At 49.7% G+C, this 16,590-nt stretch overlaps 1 protein-coding gene across 2 annotated transcripts in view; it reads right to left on the reverse strand.

Annotated features, from left to right (window-relative positions):
• The window catches only part of CDC42BPB (CDC42 binding protein kinase beta), a 129,387-nt gene that overhangs the window by 28,754 nt on the left and 84,043 nt on the right, over positions 1 to 16,590 (reverse strand). For both annotated transcript variants that reach the window (XM_037984569.2, XM_007987923.3), the window contains exons 12-20: positions 15,222 to 15,355; positions 12,974 to 13,216; positions 11,000 to 11,110; positions 9,336 to 9,580; positions 9,116 to 9,221; positions 7,566 to 7,690; positions 6,803 to 6,908; positions 5,071 to 5,219; positions 3,623 to 3,717 (exon numbers count right to left, since the gene is read on the reverse strand). In XM_037984569.2, the coding sequence (XP_037840497.1) occupies positions 3,623 to 3,717; positions 5,071 to 5,219; positions 6,803 to 6,908; positions 7,566 to 7,690; positions 9,116 to 9,221; positions 9,336 to 9,580; positions 11,000 to 11,110; positions 12,974 to 13,216; positions 15,222 to 15,355 (1,314 nt within the window). The remainder of the gene's footprint in view (positions 1 to 3,622; positions 3,718 to 5,070; positions 5,220 to 6,802; positions 6,909 to 7,565; positions 7,691 to 9,115; positions 9,222 to 9,335; positions 9,581 to 10,999; positions 11,111 to 12,973; positions 13,217 to 15,221; positions 15,356 to 16,590) is intronic.

The raw sequence follows: 16,590 nt of genomic DNA on the forward strand, positions 1-16,590 counted from the left end.
TTAGCTGCACATGGTGGCATGTGCCTGAAATCCCAGCTACTTGGGAGGCTGAGGCAGGAGAATCTCTTGAGCCCAGGAGGTGAGGGTTGTGGTAAGCCAAGATCACGCCACTGTACTCTAGCCTGGGTGACAGAGCAAGACTCTGTCTCAAAAAAAAAAAAAAAAAAAAAAAAAAAAAGGCCAGGCGTGGTGGCTCACACCTGTAATCCCGGCACTTTGGGAGGCCGAGGCAGGTGGATCACGAGGTCAGGAGATTGAGACCATCCTGGCTAACACGGTGAAACTCCGTCTCTACTAAAAAAACAAAAACAAAACAAAACAAAACAAAACTAGCCGGGCGTGGTGGCGGGCGCCTGTAGTCCCAGCTACTCGGGAGGCTGAGGCAGAAGAATGGCATGAGCCCAGGAGGCAGAGGTTGTAGTGAGCCGAGATCGCGCCACTGCACTTTAGCCTGGGCAACAGAGTGAGACTCCATCTGGAAAAAAAAAAAAAAAAAAAAAACAAAACCACAGGGGTGGCTGGGCTGGGGGTAGGTGGAGGAGTAGTAGATCGATCAGGTATTAAAGCAGATTCACTAAGGTCTCTACGATAAGAATCATGGCCAGGCGCAGTGGTTCACACCTGTCATCCCAGCACTTTGGGAGGCCAAGGCCAGAGGACTGCTTGAGGCCATGAGTTTGAGACCAGCCTCGGCAACACAGAGAGACCCCCATCTCCACAAAAAAATAAGTAAAATTAGCTGGGCATGGTGGTATGTGCCTGTGGTCCCAGCTACTTGGGAGACCGAGACAGGAGGATCACCTGAGCTGGGGAGATTGGGGCTGCACGTGCCCTGCACTCCAGCCTGGGTGACAGAGTGAGACCCTGTCACACACACACAAAAACACGAATCAAAAAACAAGAATCACATGGTTCTTGCCCATGAACAATGGAACGGGAGAAAATCCAGAAACAGACCCAAGTGCCCATGGTGATCCTGTACATGACAACAGTCATACATAAAATCAGCAGGAAAAATAGCTGGTATTAATAACTGCTGCTGGACAACTAGCCAGCCATTAGCAAAAGACAAAACTGGATATACTCCTCAAACTGTATGTCAGAGCGCATTTCAAATGGATCAGTATTCTAATTACAAAAATGAGGCTGGGCACGGTGGCTCACGCCTGTAATCCTAGCACTTTGGGAGGCAAGGCAGGCAGATTGCTTGAGTCCAGGAGTTCAAGACCAGCCTGTGAAATACTGCGAAACCCCATCTCCAGAAAAAAGAAGAAAGAAAACAATAACTATCCAGGTATGGTGGCACGTGCCCGTAGTCCCAGCTACTCAGGAGGCTGCGGTGGGAGGATCACTTGAGCCCAGAAAGTTGAGGCTGCAGTGAGCCCTGATCGTGCTACTGCACTCCAGCCTGGGCAACAAAGCGAGACCCTGAATCAATCAATCAATCAATCAATCATGAAGCCACACAAGTATGAGAAGCATGGGAAAATCCCTCCAACAACTGGGAGTTAGCTGTATTTTCCTATTTATGACTCAAAAAAGGAAAAAGACTGAAAATTTGACACACAAAAAATTTTGAAACCACCTTTTTTTTCCTTTTCCTTGAGAGACGGAATCCAGCTCTGTCGCCCAGGCTGGAATGCAGTGGCGAGATCTCAGCTCACTGCAACCTCTGTTTCCTAGGTTCAAGTGATTCTCCTGCCTCAGCCTCCTGAGTAGCTGAGACTATAGGTATGCACCACCACGCCCAGCCAATTTTTGTATTTTTAGTAGAGATGGCAAAACCACTTTTTTTTTTTTTTTTTTTTGAGACGGAGTCGTCGCTCTGTCGCCCAGGCTGGAGTGCTGTGGCCGGATCTCAGCTCACTGCAAGCTCCGCCTCCCAGGTTTCCGACATTCTCCTGCCTCAGCCTCCCGAGTAGCTGGGACTACAGGCGCCCGCCACCTCGCCCGGCTAGTTTTTTGTATTTTTTAGTAGAGACGGGGTTTCACCGTGTTAGCCAGGATGGTCTCGATCTCCTGACCTCGTGATCCGCCCGTCTCGGCCTCCCAAAGTGCTGGGATTACAGGCTTGAGCCACCGCGCCCGGCTACTTTTTTTTTTTTAAGACAGCATTTTGCTCTTGTTGCCCAGGCTGGAGTGCAATGGCGCAACTGTGGTTCACCGCAACCTCTGCGTCCCAGGTTCAGGTTCAAATTGAAACAATTCTCCTGCCTCAGCCTCCTGAGTAGCTGGGATTACAGGCATGCACCACCATGCCCAGCTAATTTCGTATTTTTAGAAGAGATGGGGTTTCTCCATATTGGCCAGGCTGGTCTCGAACTCCAGACCTCAAGTGATCCACCTACCTCGGCCTCCCAAAGTGGTGGGATTACAGGCATGAGCCACCATGCCAGGCTGCAAAACCACTTTTATTTTGCAAAAAAATAAATAAATGAATAAGCAAAGACAAAGAGAAACAAGGAAAATACTTGCAACTTACATCACAAACAAAAGGACTAATCCCCATAATGCAAAAGGCTTTTAGAAATCCAACAGACTAATAACCTGAATTTTTAAAAGTGGGCAAACAATAAAAATATAAAATGCACAAAATACAAAAGTTCCTCAAACACATAAAAAGATGCTCCATCTTACTTATGAGAAACATGCAAGTTAAACCTCTACGGAGATGCTATTTCTCACCTATTCAGAGCAGCAAAAATCCAAAAGTCTGAAATCCTACTTTGTGGGTAGGCTGTGGGGCAGAAACCCCTCATGCAGAGTAGGAGGAGTGTCAGTGCACAGCCTCTGGAGGCCTGTCCGTCAGCAAGTAGCATGAGTGTACAGGCATGTTTGCCCTTTGCCCTGGCAATCCCACTTCTAGAACTCTATCCCGAAATACACCGACAAAAATAGGAAATGTCCTATCCATTCAGCCACTCCTGGCAGCACTTTCTATGACAGCAAATGCCAGGGAATAGCCCATCCCAGCAGCTGGCCAGCCCATGGCAGTGCACAGCGTAGCTGCAGAGGGGGCCGGGGGCCCCCCCCAGCACAAAATGATGCCTTTTATGTAATCAGGGGATGCAAATGTGTGCCTAGATTTGTGTGTATTTGCCACATGTTTTCAAGATGAAAGGAAGGACAGGCCGGGCACGGTGGCTCACACCTGTAATCCCAGCACTTTGGGAGGCTGAGGTGGGTGGACTGCCTGAGGTCAGGAACTGCAGACCAGACCAGCTTGGCCAACATGGCACAATCCCATCTCTACTAAAAATACAAAAATCAGCCAGGGATGGTGGTGGCGTGTGCCTGTAATCCCAGCTACTTGGGAGGCTGAGGTGGGAGAAGCACTTGAACCCAGAATGCAGAGGTTGCAGTGAGCCGAGATCACACCACTGCATTCCAGCCTGGGTGACAGAGCGAGACTGTTTCACACACAAAAAAGCAAGGATAAACCAAAAACAATGGCTAGCTTTGGGGAAAATATCTTTGAAGATGCTGTTTGAAAATGTTGATTTTGGAATTCTGTAGGTACTTTACGTAACTAAAGTAACTATTAAGTCTAAAAGAAAATAAAACCACTCATTTGAAAAATATTTATATTCAAATAATGCAGAACTGCCTGATGTTAATTTACCAGTATCTGCTCTGAATTTTTCTTCCATCTTTTTCTTCAAAATTTCCATTTCTTCTAATAATTCTCTGTTTTTGGCTTCAGAGTCCTTTAGTTTGCTAAAATAAAAAATAAATGGCTTTAAGTGCACTGAGAAGAGGTTGTCTATGAGGCGGTATGGGGCAGGTCAGGATGAGAGGGCCGGGGTTTCTCCCCATCACCGGGAACTGTTCAGAACACGGCAGCTCATGCTGGGCCTTTCTACTGCGAACACTACAAACAGTATGAATATTTCAAATATAAACATTCAAGCAGGAATTTAAAAAGTCATGGCTTAGGAAGTGTGTCTCATGATGGCCTAACGGAGCTTTGACCTTCCTAATCTCCTTCCCAGGCGAGTCCTCTGTTCTCCAGGGACACAGGGCCCAGGCCGCTCAGCCATCAGCCCCGTCAATATCTTTCCCATAACTGGCAAGATGGTGGCTGCATCAAGAAGCACCAGCACCACCCGTACCGGCAGCCTTGCAATTCCAGCAACTTCGTGGAGGGGACAGAGAAAGTCAGGCTGCCACGGGGAACACAGCTGGCCAGGAGGGATGCAGTTTGTGGGGGGCGGGGGGGGCCTTCCACTTATCAGTGGGGTGACAGTGGGCAAATCACCTGCAGAGTGCGTAAGCAGGAGTAACAAGAGTGCCTGTCCTGTTGGGCTGTGGGAAGGTCACAGGATTTAACAGAACAGTCTTACAGCAGTTCCCAGTACAAAGGAAGTCAATTTAACTGAAACCTATTACCATTAATTCTTTTAGCCCCAAACTAACAGGATTTGGGACTTAGTAATTCTGTTAAAGACACTGTCCCTTCTAGGTCCTCGTCTGCCTCATGGCACAGTAGAGCTGGCCTGGTTTTTATGAAACTGACTTTCATTATCGTATCCTTATAAAACAGGATCTGCAACGAGGAAACTCTCAGCTAATACTGACTGAATTTACTGCTGTGTGAAAATGGCACTCTCGTTACTGCTTGGAGTTAGAGAAAAATTTCAAGTGAGAATGCCATCTTCAACCTGTTTTAAAATATTTGCGTTAGCTTGAAAGGAACAATCCTGAGTTAGTGAATGGAGCGGCATGGAGGTGACTAAGCAGTGGGAGGGGCTCCTGTCAGACAGTGGTGTGAGTCTCACTACCCAGTGTGGGAGCACAAGCACCCGCTGCTGTCAAAACACGGCTTGCACCGCGCTGCACACCCCCGCGGCAGGCGAGGCCCTGCACCCTTGTGGCCACCTCCTCCGTGCCAGAACGGCCTGCTATTCAGGGCTCCTGCAGGTAAACCCGACTCGCTGCCTCCTAAGGTGCCAGTAAACACTGTGGCCCCGATTTTCCAGGTGAGGAACATCAGAGCCCACAAGGCTCAGGGCTGGCTGAAGGCCACACAGCCCCCGCTCCTACTCAGAGTTAGACCCCAGCACCAAGTACCTTTCCAAGGTGAGGTTGGCATCCTTGACCTTCCTCAGCTCCTCCTGGACAAGCTGCTTGGCCCGGATCTCCGCCTCCAGGGCCGACTGCAGCTCCAGCCGCGCGGACATGTCCAGCTTCTGGCTGCGGCGCACCTTCCACAGTGGATCCTTGCGACATGGTTACGGTGTTAAAAATGCCACTTTCAGTTATCTACTTGTTAAACTAATGTTAACAAATAAGTTATCTTTGTCTAACCTTAAGCCATTACTGTCTCACTTAGGTATTAACTCTAAATTATTGAGGTGCCTCAGGAGTTTCAGTTTTGATATTTTATGACTTTTACTCTTCCTTAGAAATCTTCTAAAAAAGAATATTTACTTTATCTTTGAGAAGAATAAAAGTGATTCTGTAGTACAACCTCTTTTTTTTTTTTTTTTAGATGGAGTTTTGCTCTTGTTGCCCAGGCTGGAGTACAATGGCGTGATCTCGGCTCACTGCAACCTCCGCCTCCAAGATTCAAGCGATTTTCCTGTCTCAGCCTCCCCAGTAGCTGGGATTACAGGCACCCGCCACCACGCCTGGCTAATTTTTGTATTTTTAGTAGAGACAGGGCTTCACCATGTTGGCCAGGCTAGTCTCGAACTCCTGACCTCGTGATCCATCCACCTTGGCCTCCCAAAGTGCTGGGATTACAGGCATGAGCCGCTGCACCCAGCCTCTGTAGTGCAATTTGTATTTGGGTCCACTGAACCCTGGACCTTTTACAAACTTAAGGTACATTATAGGGTTCGGTTATCTTTTTCTCATAATTTGAAACATTTTGTGATTTTACCATCCTGGGAATTATGTCATTACTCATTGCTACCTGTGATTAAAAACAAAAAAAAAGACTAAAATAATAAGGGAAGAAAGACGGAGTGACCTAGGATGAAGCAACAGTGGAATATGCCAGTTCACTAACATCACCCTTCTGTTTTCTTACTGAGTTGCCCAATGTATGATATCAACTTTCAGGAAGTATGAAAGAAGTCTAGAGATGCCATCTTGCTGATTTTTCTTTTTTTAAACCAAAAACCTTCATTGAACACAAATGAGAATTCTTCATTTTTCATCTACAATGGTAAAGAGAAGAAAATGGACAGAGGAAGGCCAGGTGTGGTGGCTCACACCTGTAATCCCAGCACTTTGGGAGGCTGAAGCGGGCAGATCACCTAAGGTCAGGAGTTTGAGACCAGCCTGGCTAACGTGGCGAAACCCTCTCTCTACTAAAATACAAAAATTAGCCCGGTGTAGCGATGCACACCTGTAATCCCAGCTACCTGGGGGGCTGAGGCAGGAGAATCACTTGAACCCAGGAGGTGCAGGTTGCAGTGAGCCAAGATCACGCCACTGCACTCCAGCCTGGGTGGTAGAGTGAGACTCCATCTCGGGGGGAAAAAAATAAAATACACAGATCACTAAATGAACCAATAAAATTAATAAAGCTCTCTGAGGGCAGAATCCAGTCTTAATTTGATACCACAGAGCTCAGTGCTCAATAATTATTTGCTAAACGAATGAATGCCATCGAGAGAAGCCATGATGATCTGAAAGCTGGCAAATGTTAGCATTCCTTAAACTGGGGAACTGGTTGCACAGAAGTCTCTTGCATCGCTGTAATTCCCTAAATAGTACTTAAATGTCACATTCACACTTAAAACCATTAACAAATTATTCAGTAATAGAAATGCAGGCATTACACAAAACCTACCAGTGTTCTTGACCCCAGACTAGAACTCCTCAAAGCCTCGAGCTCTTCGGTCATCTTGGAAGCAAGAGCTTGAAGGTAACCCCGGGCATCTTTCTCGTCGCTGACCCTGGAGGAGGGAACAGATGTTCTGTCTCACGAAGCATAGCTATCAGCGAGAAGCCAAACAACAAGGGGACGTTCCCGCCGTCCTCGGGACACAGTGACACAGCGTCACGTCAGCCAGAGTGCCCACAGTGTACCCATTGTATACGCAGGATCACACTGATGGAAGCATCGTTACATGGCACGACTGCAGTTTAAAAAGACACCAAACTTCCAAGACTCAAGAATGAAAAAATCATTTATTACCCCATAAATATATACACCTACCATGCAGCCACAAAAATTAAAGATAAAAACTCTTTTAAAAATTACAACTTCACACCTTAGGAGCGGAGGGCAGGTCCCAGCTCGCTCCAAGTCTCCCCTGCTGCTTCTGCAGCCACTTCGGGAGGGCTCTGCCTCTTGTATCTCTGAGAACGCGAGGCTGTGAACGGCTCGCCCCAAGTCCTTCAGTGGTTTGGTGGGGGCGTGTCTCCACCTCCAGTCCAACAGAACCACTGCCTCAGACATGAGAAGTTCTGGGGAATAGCAACGAGACCTGCATCCCAGCCTGAGAGGCACGGCCTGGCATGGAGCACAGGATCAGGCAGCAGAGGTGGGACAGGCCTCGTGGACTGAGCAGGGAGTCACTTTACGGCCGCTAATGGGGCCGCGCACGTACCACTGAATGATTTCCGCAATCTGAGCTTCCCAGTGGGCCACTGACTCCTTCTTGGCTGCTAGATCCTGCAGCTCATCCTCCAGCTGTCTATTTTGAGCTGTGAGTTTATCCACAAAGGAACAGAGCTGAAATGAAACAATTTCACCACAGAACTTGTTAATCGGGCATCCTTTAAGTATGCTGGCATTAACACTGGAAGTTCCTTTGAAGACTTTGAAAGTTTTCTTTAACCGTCATGAGATTTTTCTAAACTAAGTTCATGATACGGATTTTTTCATTGTATCTAGCTTAAGTCACATTTCAACTCAAATCTAAACCTAAACTGATAGAGCTAGTGACTTCGGGCAATTGGCACCTTTTCGCTGAATACAAACATCCTATTTAAAAGACCAAAGCCATTACTTCATTCAAAAATCAAAACAGTCATGTGTGGTGAAACAGCAAGAACACGGGCTGAGAAACACGTCCTTGTGCACGCAGCGTGAATGCACTCACACAAGCCTAGATGGTGTGGCTGCCGCACGCCAGGCCCTGTGGCACAGCCTGTCAATTCCAGGCCACACCCTGCATACCATGCTGCTGTGCGGGACGCTGCCGATGGCTCTAACACAATGCTAAGTATCTGTGTATCTCAACAGATACTTGAGAAGAGGTAAAGGACAGTATTATAATTGTATGGGATGTCTGTTGTACACAGAGTCTGTCACTGACGGAAGCATCGTTATATGGCACAAGACTGCACTGTAAAAAGATCCCAAACTTCGGCTGGTGCGGTGGCTCACACCTGTAATCCCAGCACTTAGGGAGGCCGAAGCCGGTGGATCACGAGGTCAGGAGATCGAGACCATCGTGACTAACACAGTGAAACCCCATCTCTACTAAAAATACAAAAAATAAGGCCGGGCGCGGTGGCACACGCCTGTAATCCCAGCACTTTGGGAGGCCGAGACGGGCAGATTATGAGGTCAGGAGATCAAGATCATCCTGGCTAAGACGGTGACACCCCGTCTCTACTAAAAACACACACACACACACACACACACAAAATTAGCCGGGTGTGGTGGCGGGCGCCTGTAGTCCCAGCTACACGGGAGGCTGAGGCAGGAGAATGGCGTGAACCCGGGAGGCGGAGCTCGCAGTGAGCCGAGATCGCGCCACTGCACTCCAGCCTGGGCGACAGAGCGAGACTCCATCTCAAAAAAAAAAAAAAAAAAAAAAAAAAAAAAATTCACCGGGTGTGGTGGTGGCGGGCGCCTGTAGTCCCAGCTACTCAGGAGACTGAGGCAGGAGAATGGCGTGAACCCGGGAGGCAGAGCTTACAGTGAGCCAAGATCTCACCACTGTACTCCAGCCTGGGGCAACAGAACGAGATTCTGTCTCAAAAAAAAAAAAAAAAAAGATACCAAACTTTCAAGACTCAAGAATGACGACATTCTATTCCCCCATATATACCCACTACGTACATACCCACACAAATTAAAAATAAAAAAAAATTTTTTAAATTACAATTTCCCTACAAAGTGCTAACTCAGGTACTTTGAATTAATTACCTTTTCATTTTCAGCGGTTAGCTTCTTGTTTTCATCAAATAGCATTGCTCTTTCTCGTTCGTATTTATCTTTTATTGTACCTACCGCCTCCTCCATCTCGTTATGCCTGCCAAGGTGAGCGAGAAACAGTTTTAAAAGCTCGTAACTTAGCTAATATTCATGATCTATGGCATAGGTATCAGCTTTCATCTTCTCAACTGAGGAGCTCATGAAAACCTACCGTTCTCGCCTTGACTTTTCTAACTTATCTTTTAACATCAAGATTTCTTTCTGCAGGGCCAGCTGGTGGCTTTCTGAATCATGCACCTCCTTCTTCACATTTTTCACTTCGAGCACATGGGAGGCCTCACGTCTGACCAATTCCTCTTCATAAAATAAGACTTTCTTCTCCAGCTCGGATTTGATTTTGGAAATCTCTTGCTGGTGCTCTAAAGTGGCACCTGCTCCCCGGCCTCCTTGCTTCATCTGAAGACAAAGGTTAACATAAGTTGACGAACCTCTGTGTCAAGGGTCACATTGTCCTTTCATCCCCTTTCACCCCCAGCAAGTGCAGACACCTTCCCAAGGACCGTGTATGCCTGGACTACACCAGATGATGTAGCTGACCTGGCTAACGTGATTCAGATTCTAGGGGGTCACAGCAGGAGACAGCCTTGCAGGGGGATGTGCCCGGGGTCTGCCTGGGACCCTGAAGCTCTGCCCCACACCCTGTTCATTCAGGCCTGCAGCATTCTTCTGAGGGCTGACTCTGTGCTGGGCCCCTCCTTGTGACTGGGGTGACACTGAGGTCTCTGCTCTCACGTGGTTGGCCGGAACTGACAGCAAACCAGTAAACGGGCGGAGGGGCTGCGCACCCCAGCCGGGCTGTAGGGAGCGGAAGGCGTGCCGGGATAGCTGGGGCGGCATCTGTAAGGTGCTGGCCTATTAAGTGAGGTGTCAGGCTAGGGGCAAAGAACAAGGGCACAGGCTGGAGTGAGGTGGGACGTGCTGGCAGTGCTTGCAGCACGCAGAGAGGCCAGTGTGTCTGGAGTGGCTGGGACGGGAGGGGTGGGAGAGGCACTGCTGGGCTGGAGTGGGCAGGAGGGTGGCTGCTGGACAGCTGGGGAGCCACGGAGTCCCTGACCGCACAGGAATGTGATCCGGCTTTGGTCTGCCAAGCTCACTCTGCCTGCCGTGCAGAGAGGAGACTCAAGGGCTGAGAAAGGAGCAAGAGCCTCGGGCACCACACGCTGAGGTCCAGCCCAGCCACGCTGCCAGAGAGGAACAGCATCTCAGGCCCATGTCCCAGAGGAAGAGCTACCAGATCACCGAGGGGAAGGGAGAGGGCAGACCCATCACACGCAGCCCACACGAGGAGACCCAGGCCACGCTATACTGCCAAGGAGATCCGCCCCCAGCCCCTCGCCCACTCGGCTGCTGCGGCCTTCCCCACTCCCGCCCTCTGCGGCCTCCTGGCCACCCTCCAGCCCCACCAGCAGGCCCTGACTGATGGCCAGTCTGTTTCCTCCCCAGTCAGCAGCAGGTTACAGGCTTTAAGGAGCTTTTCCAAAACTCAGCTGCACTGAATTTAGAATACCACGACGTGAAGAAGGCTATGAACTGACGGGGCTAGAGCAGGAAATGAGATACTACTTTCCTAGGACTTATAGTGAACTGCTTTAAACTTTTATATAAGAAAGGAAACAAATGAACTTGGCCTTTAAAAATGAAAGCAGTCACAAAGGCAGGGGTCACACCCCCACCTCTCCACACACGGGTCTTGCCTCAACAGCCTCGGGTGACACTCAGCCTGGACCACACACTACACAAGGTGGCTTCCACGTGGTGGCATCAGCAAAGATGAGCATTCCTCTCATTAAGGGCAGAGGCCCCGCCCAGCACTACCTTGAGGGCCTCCAGCTCGCTCTCCATCTGCCTGCAGAAGTTCTCACTGTGCTCACGAAGCTTGCGCTCCTTGGAGGCCTCAGCAACAGCATCATCAAGCTGAGCTTCCAGCTACAAGAGGAAGATCCGGTTTCCATTAACACAAAGCGAGCTCCACTTCACCAGTTAGAGCAGCACCCACGGGACCTCTACAAGAACAAGACCTCAAAGGAGCTTTGCGCGTGTTTGCCCTTCATCAAATCTTACCACAAACGGAAGTTTGAGGAATACACTTCAGGGTTCAACTGGGATGGTTGGTTAGTAATAAAACAACGTTCAACTCTAGCTTAAATTGATACTTTTAAATTTCAAGAAGGATAAATTTCTTGAAATTTAAATTTCACTGATTTGTGAAAACAAGTACTTTTGATATCTGTAGAACCTGAATTCATTCATTAAATGGGCCATTTCAAACACGCACAAGAGCGAGCAGAATAGCAAACCCGCGTGCCGCACCCAGCTTCAACAGTGAGCTCTGGAGCCAAGCCCGCTTCATCTCTGCCTGTGCCCAAACCACTCGAGGGCGAATCCCAGGCACTGGTATCACTTCCCCCGCAGGTGGAATGCTAATTCCTCATTAGGGGTATCACTAACTTCAGTTTTAACTGCCTCTAACTACCAATATATTTGGGTTGCAAAATAGACTGTCTAAGAAGAAAACAAACAGGTCCTCTGTGGCTAAAGAACAAAGAGCCCTGAACTTGAAAGGAGCAGAAGCATGTGCTTCCAGGCCTTCTCATTCATGGGATTTATCAAGGAAACTTTCATAGAGTTCTAAACTAACCACTGCTTAAAACATGTCACAGCAGAACACTCGGAATACCTAGGGCGGCAGGGGCTGAAAACCCCCGCGGTCCTGACACGTTGTCAGCGGTGGGCAGGGCCCTTCCTTTCTTAACTAGCTGTGTGTGGGAGCCAGGATTCCTTCACGCACTTTACCCCAAACAGCGCAGCAAAACAGACTGAAGAAACAGCCATGAGAACTCGACCGTTTTCTATTCAGCCAGATATTAAAGAAAAGCTAACAAAATGTAAAAAATGCCATTCTTCTTGCCAAATTTTTAAAGAAATAGTTACTTTTCATTAAACATGTTACATATGTTAACATGAAATGGGTTTTCATTGCATTAACAAAATTCTGCTTTAACTTCTGCCATGGTGCATGTTGAGAGCTGTAGCCTACATAAGAAAGCTCTTTGGGGTTGCAATCATTCCAACAGTGGCGACGAGTGCTGCGTCAAGACACTTCAGAGGCGCTCACCTCGGCAGGCGGCCTCAACTGTGCTTTGCTGTGATTTGCCTTTCATATATACATATATATATTTTATTGAGATGGGAGTCTCACTCTGTCGCCCAGGCTGGATTGCAGTGGCACAATCTCGGATCCCTGCAGCCTCCACCTCCTGGGCTCAAGCGATTCTCCTGCCTCAGCCTTCCAAGTAGCTGGGATTACAGGTGACCGCCACCACGCCCAGCTGATTTTTTTGTTTTTTTGGTAGAGATGGGGTTTTGCCATCCATGTTGCTCAGGCTGGTCTCCAACTCCTACGCTCAACGATCCAGCCATCTCAGCGCCTCCCACAGGGCTGGGATTCCAGGCGTGAGCCCCGCACCCGCCCGTGATCTGTCTTTCTACTGCCACCTGCCCTGTGTGGACTTATTCACATAAGCCAGGCCACATCATAGCACAGTATAAACACCCTCTATTTACTTAAAAGGGAATTAAAGAAAATCAGCACCACAAGAACCTTATTGTAGTTTCACTGATACTGAGGGACGAGAACAACAAAATCAATGCTCAGCCCATCAACTTACTTGGCTCCACAGAAAATTTCCAACCCCTTTTATACTAATGCAGCCCAAGATTCCAAAGACGTTTTATAAAAGTCATACAAAAGTCCAGTAGACACCATCCCTGAACCACCCCCACAGCTACCTCTTTCCTGAGCTTCTCGGCTCTCCGCATCTCCTGCCGCATGGCGTCCACCTTCTGCGTGGCCACCTCCATCTCTTCCTCCTTGTCCCGCAGCTGCCGGGACACCTTCTGCTTCTGGGCACGGAGCTCTGCCATGCGCTCATTCAGCTCCGAGAATTCCTGAAGGGCCAGCTTTCGCTGCTGATGGGCATCTTTGAGTTCCTTGGCCTGGGATTTCAACCGCTCTGAGGCTTCAACCAGTTGCTGAACAAAAACAATTACAGATGTTTTACGTTTGCCTAACAAAGGCTTGGAAGGCTGGAGGTTTGGTCTTCCACGATACTGAGGAGTTAAAAGCGACAGCCGATGCTGGTTACAGATTAGAGCCACAGATCTGAGAAATTCCCTGCTTGGAAAAAGACCTACGCTGTGTCTCACGCCACCCACACAGGCAATGGGAAGGCCGCCTGGGCTCCGGTGCCGAGCACCAACTGCACACCAAGAAAGGCCCTGCAGGCCGGCGCGGCGGCTCCCGCCTGTAATCCCAGCGCTGTGGGAGGCCGAGGCGGGCGGCTCACGCCTGTAACCCCAGCGCTCTGGGAGGCCGAGGCGGGCGGCTCACACCTGTAACCCCAGCGCTCTGGGAGGCCGAGGCGGGCGGCTCACGCCTGTAATCCCAGCGCTCTGGGAGGCCGAGGCGGGCGGCTCACGCCTGTAATCCCAGCGCTCTGGGAGGCCGAGGCGGGCGGCTCACGCCTGTAATCCCAGCGCTCTGGGAGGCCGAGGCGGGCAGATCACCTGTGGTCAGGAGATGGAGACCATTCTGGCTAACATGGTGAAACCACGTCTCTACTAAAAATACAAAAAAAGTACAGCGTGGTGGCGGGCGCCTGTAGTCCCAGCTACTCAGGAGGCTGAGGCAGGAGAATGGTGTGAACCTGGGAGGCAGAGGTTGCAGTGAGCTGAGATCGTGCCACTGCACCCCAGCCTGGGCGACAGAGCGAGACTCCATCTCAAAAAAAAAAAAAAGCCCCACAACCACGCAGGGGCAGCGTGCTTACAGGAGGACGCCTGGCTCCGTAATGACAGCTTCTGCCCGACGTCGCCTGCAGAGCCGCAAAGCTGAATGAAGCATTTGGGCACTCAATCGGGTTACTTCAACATAAGCAAAATCCGAAAAGAACACACAGACACAAAGTGCTGAAGGTGAAGTCACAGTGAAGAACTGCATAAAAACAAGTGCTAGACAGCCTGCCCTTCACTGGAGACTGATGTGCGGATGCTGGCTGTCACTCTGCACTCACCACACTGATGACCCTGACCTCCCTGCAGCCCATCTGGTCAACTCTCTGCCAGTTCAGTCACTGTTGCACCTGCTCGTCTGAGATGGAAGTGACAAGACCCTGAGCAAGCGGGCAGAGCAGCTGCCCACACGCGGACGGGAGGCCTCCCCCAGCCTCTCCGGGCCCACTGGGAGGTACGATGACCCTGTCAAGCAATGAGGTGCCACACACCCCACACTGCACTTCGACAAGTCACTCATGTGGAGGACACCACAGATTATATTAAGAAACAATTTGGGTTTGATACCTGGCACATTTTAGAGAACAGATCACAAACTGCAGGTTCAAGGATAACATGTATCAATGAATGTATTTTAGAAAACATGTATATAACATGCTGGCACCTGAGCATAAAAGTTTTCCATATATTACTAAAAATGAAATTTATAAAGGAATTATGGGGTGAAATCACCCAGATTTTAACACAGGGCCTCTGCTGCAGTTCCCTGTCATTACTAAGGGGCCCCCTCTAAGAGCAGAGGCCTGGTGGAGAGAAGGGGGGGGCCTGGCTCCAGACACAGCGTGTGCTGCCACGGCCACCATGCCCTATGGACATGAGAAGGAGGAGGAGGAGGAGCTGCACAAGGAAGGAGGAGCTGCACAACGTAGAATGCAGTGGGGTGCTGCTTTCTGTGGGTCTGAAGTGGAGACTGGAAAGGCTGATTGTGAGGTGGATACCCGCTGGGGGCGAGGGGGTGGAAGGCACCTGCCACTGGGACCCAAGCTCTGCCAGCCGACACGGAGGCTGTGCAGCAGGCAGGTGTGGCAGGGGCCCCAGGGCCACGCTTGGCCCTGGTGTCCTGCAGGCAGCAGGGACAGCCCATGGGCAGAAGTCCCAAGAGGCCTTCCATCGTCTGCATGAATGTGACCTTACAAAACTCTGCAAGGTCCTGTAAGCCTTTCCCACCCCGAACCGAGCCACCTACCTTGTGCAGCTCCTCCTTCTCCTGCCGGACCACGCGGTGCTGCTTCTCCAGCCCCCGTAGCCGCTGCGTGGAGTCCTCACGCTCTTGGCGAAGCGCCACTGTGTCCTCAAGCTGTCGCTCGAGCCTGTTTGAATCTGGGTAAAAGGGGAAATAAACTGTGTTCCTTTATGTGCAGTGACTATATGCAAACTTTACGTTAGCTGACTTACTGATAGGAAATTATTTAATAATTCACAACACTCTTTTCCATTCAGAGGTTTTTTTTACTTACACACACACACACACACACACACACACACACACACACACACACACACACACACAGTGTCACGGGCAGAGCTACCTGCACGCCTGTGCTGAACAGGCTCCCTAGACTTTGATCTGACAGGAATCTCCCCTGAGGACTGGGAGCCCTTGGGTGGCACACACATTTGTCTGCTCAGTCCCTCTAACCTGTGTCACCCAGCATAGTGCCTGGCCCTTGTCCTTTTTCAGTGTGCAAGAAAGGTTTATTTAGTAAGTGACTCAATCAAAGAAGTCCGTTTTTGGATCAGGACAGTGGGGTTCCTGATAGGAAACGCAGAGAAGGTGAGAGATTCGAAGTGTGCTTTGCAGGTGAAGGTCAACTGTAGAGCCAACCTGTGTGAGGTTAAGGCTTAAAAGGGATTGGAGTCAGGCCAGGCGCAGTGGCTCACGCCTGTAATCCCAGCACTTTGGGAGACCGAGGTCGGCGGATCACGAGGTCAGGAGATGGAGACCACCCTAACACAGTGAAATCCTGTCTCTACTAAAAATACAAAAAATTAGCCAGGCGTGGTGGTGGGTACCTGTAGTCCCAGCTACTTGGGAGGCTGAGGCAGGAGAATGGCATGAACCTGGGAGGCGGAGCTTGCAGTGAGCTGAGATCGCACCACTGCACTACAACCTGGGCGACAGAGCGAGACTCCGTCTCAAAAAAAAATTAAAAAAAAAAGTGACTGGAGCCTTTAGGGAACTTTGATAACCCAGGAACCACCAAGAGAAAGTGGTGACGGCAGGTCTAGCACCTACAACACCGAGGAGCAGGCCGAGTCACTGATTAAGCTTTAGGAGGAAAGCAGCTCTAGGGACTCTGTCTGAGAGCCACGAAGAGGAAAACTGTAACAGAGAAGCAGAAAATAGCCAGATAACGTTCACATAAAATATCGTGAATTGATTCTAGCTGGTGACTATAAAATAATATCACTAGAACTAAGCCAGTTGGGGCTGGGCATGGTGGCTCATGCCTGTAATTCCAGCACTTTGGGAGGCCGAGGCGGTCAGGTCACCTGAGGTAAGGAGTTTGAGACCAGCCTGGCCAACATGGTGAAACCCTGTCTCTACTAAAAAT

Source organism: Chlorocebus sabaeus, chromosome 24 (assembly GCF_047675955.1).
Source record: "Chlorocebus sabaeus isolate Y175 chromosome 24, mChlSab1.0.hap1, whole genome shotgun sequence".
In the NCBI taxonomy this organism is placed as follows: Eukaryota; Metazoa; Chordata; class Mammalia; order Primates; family Cercopithecidae; genus Chlorocebus; species Chlorocebus sabaeus.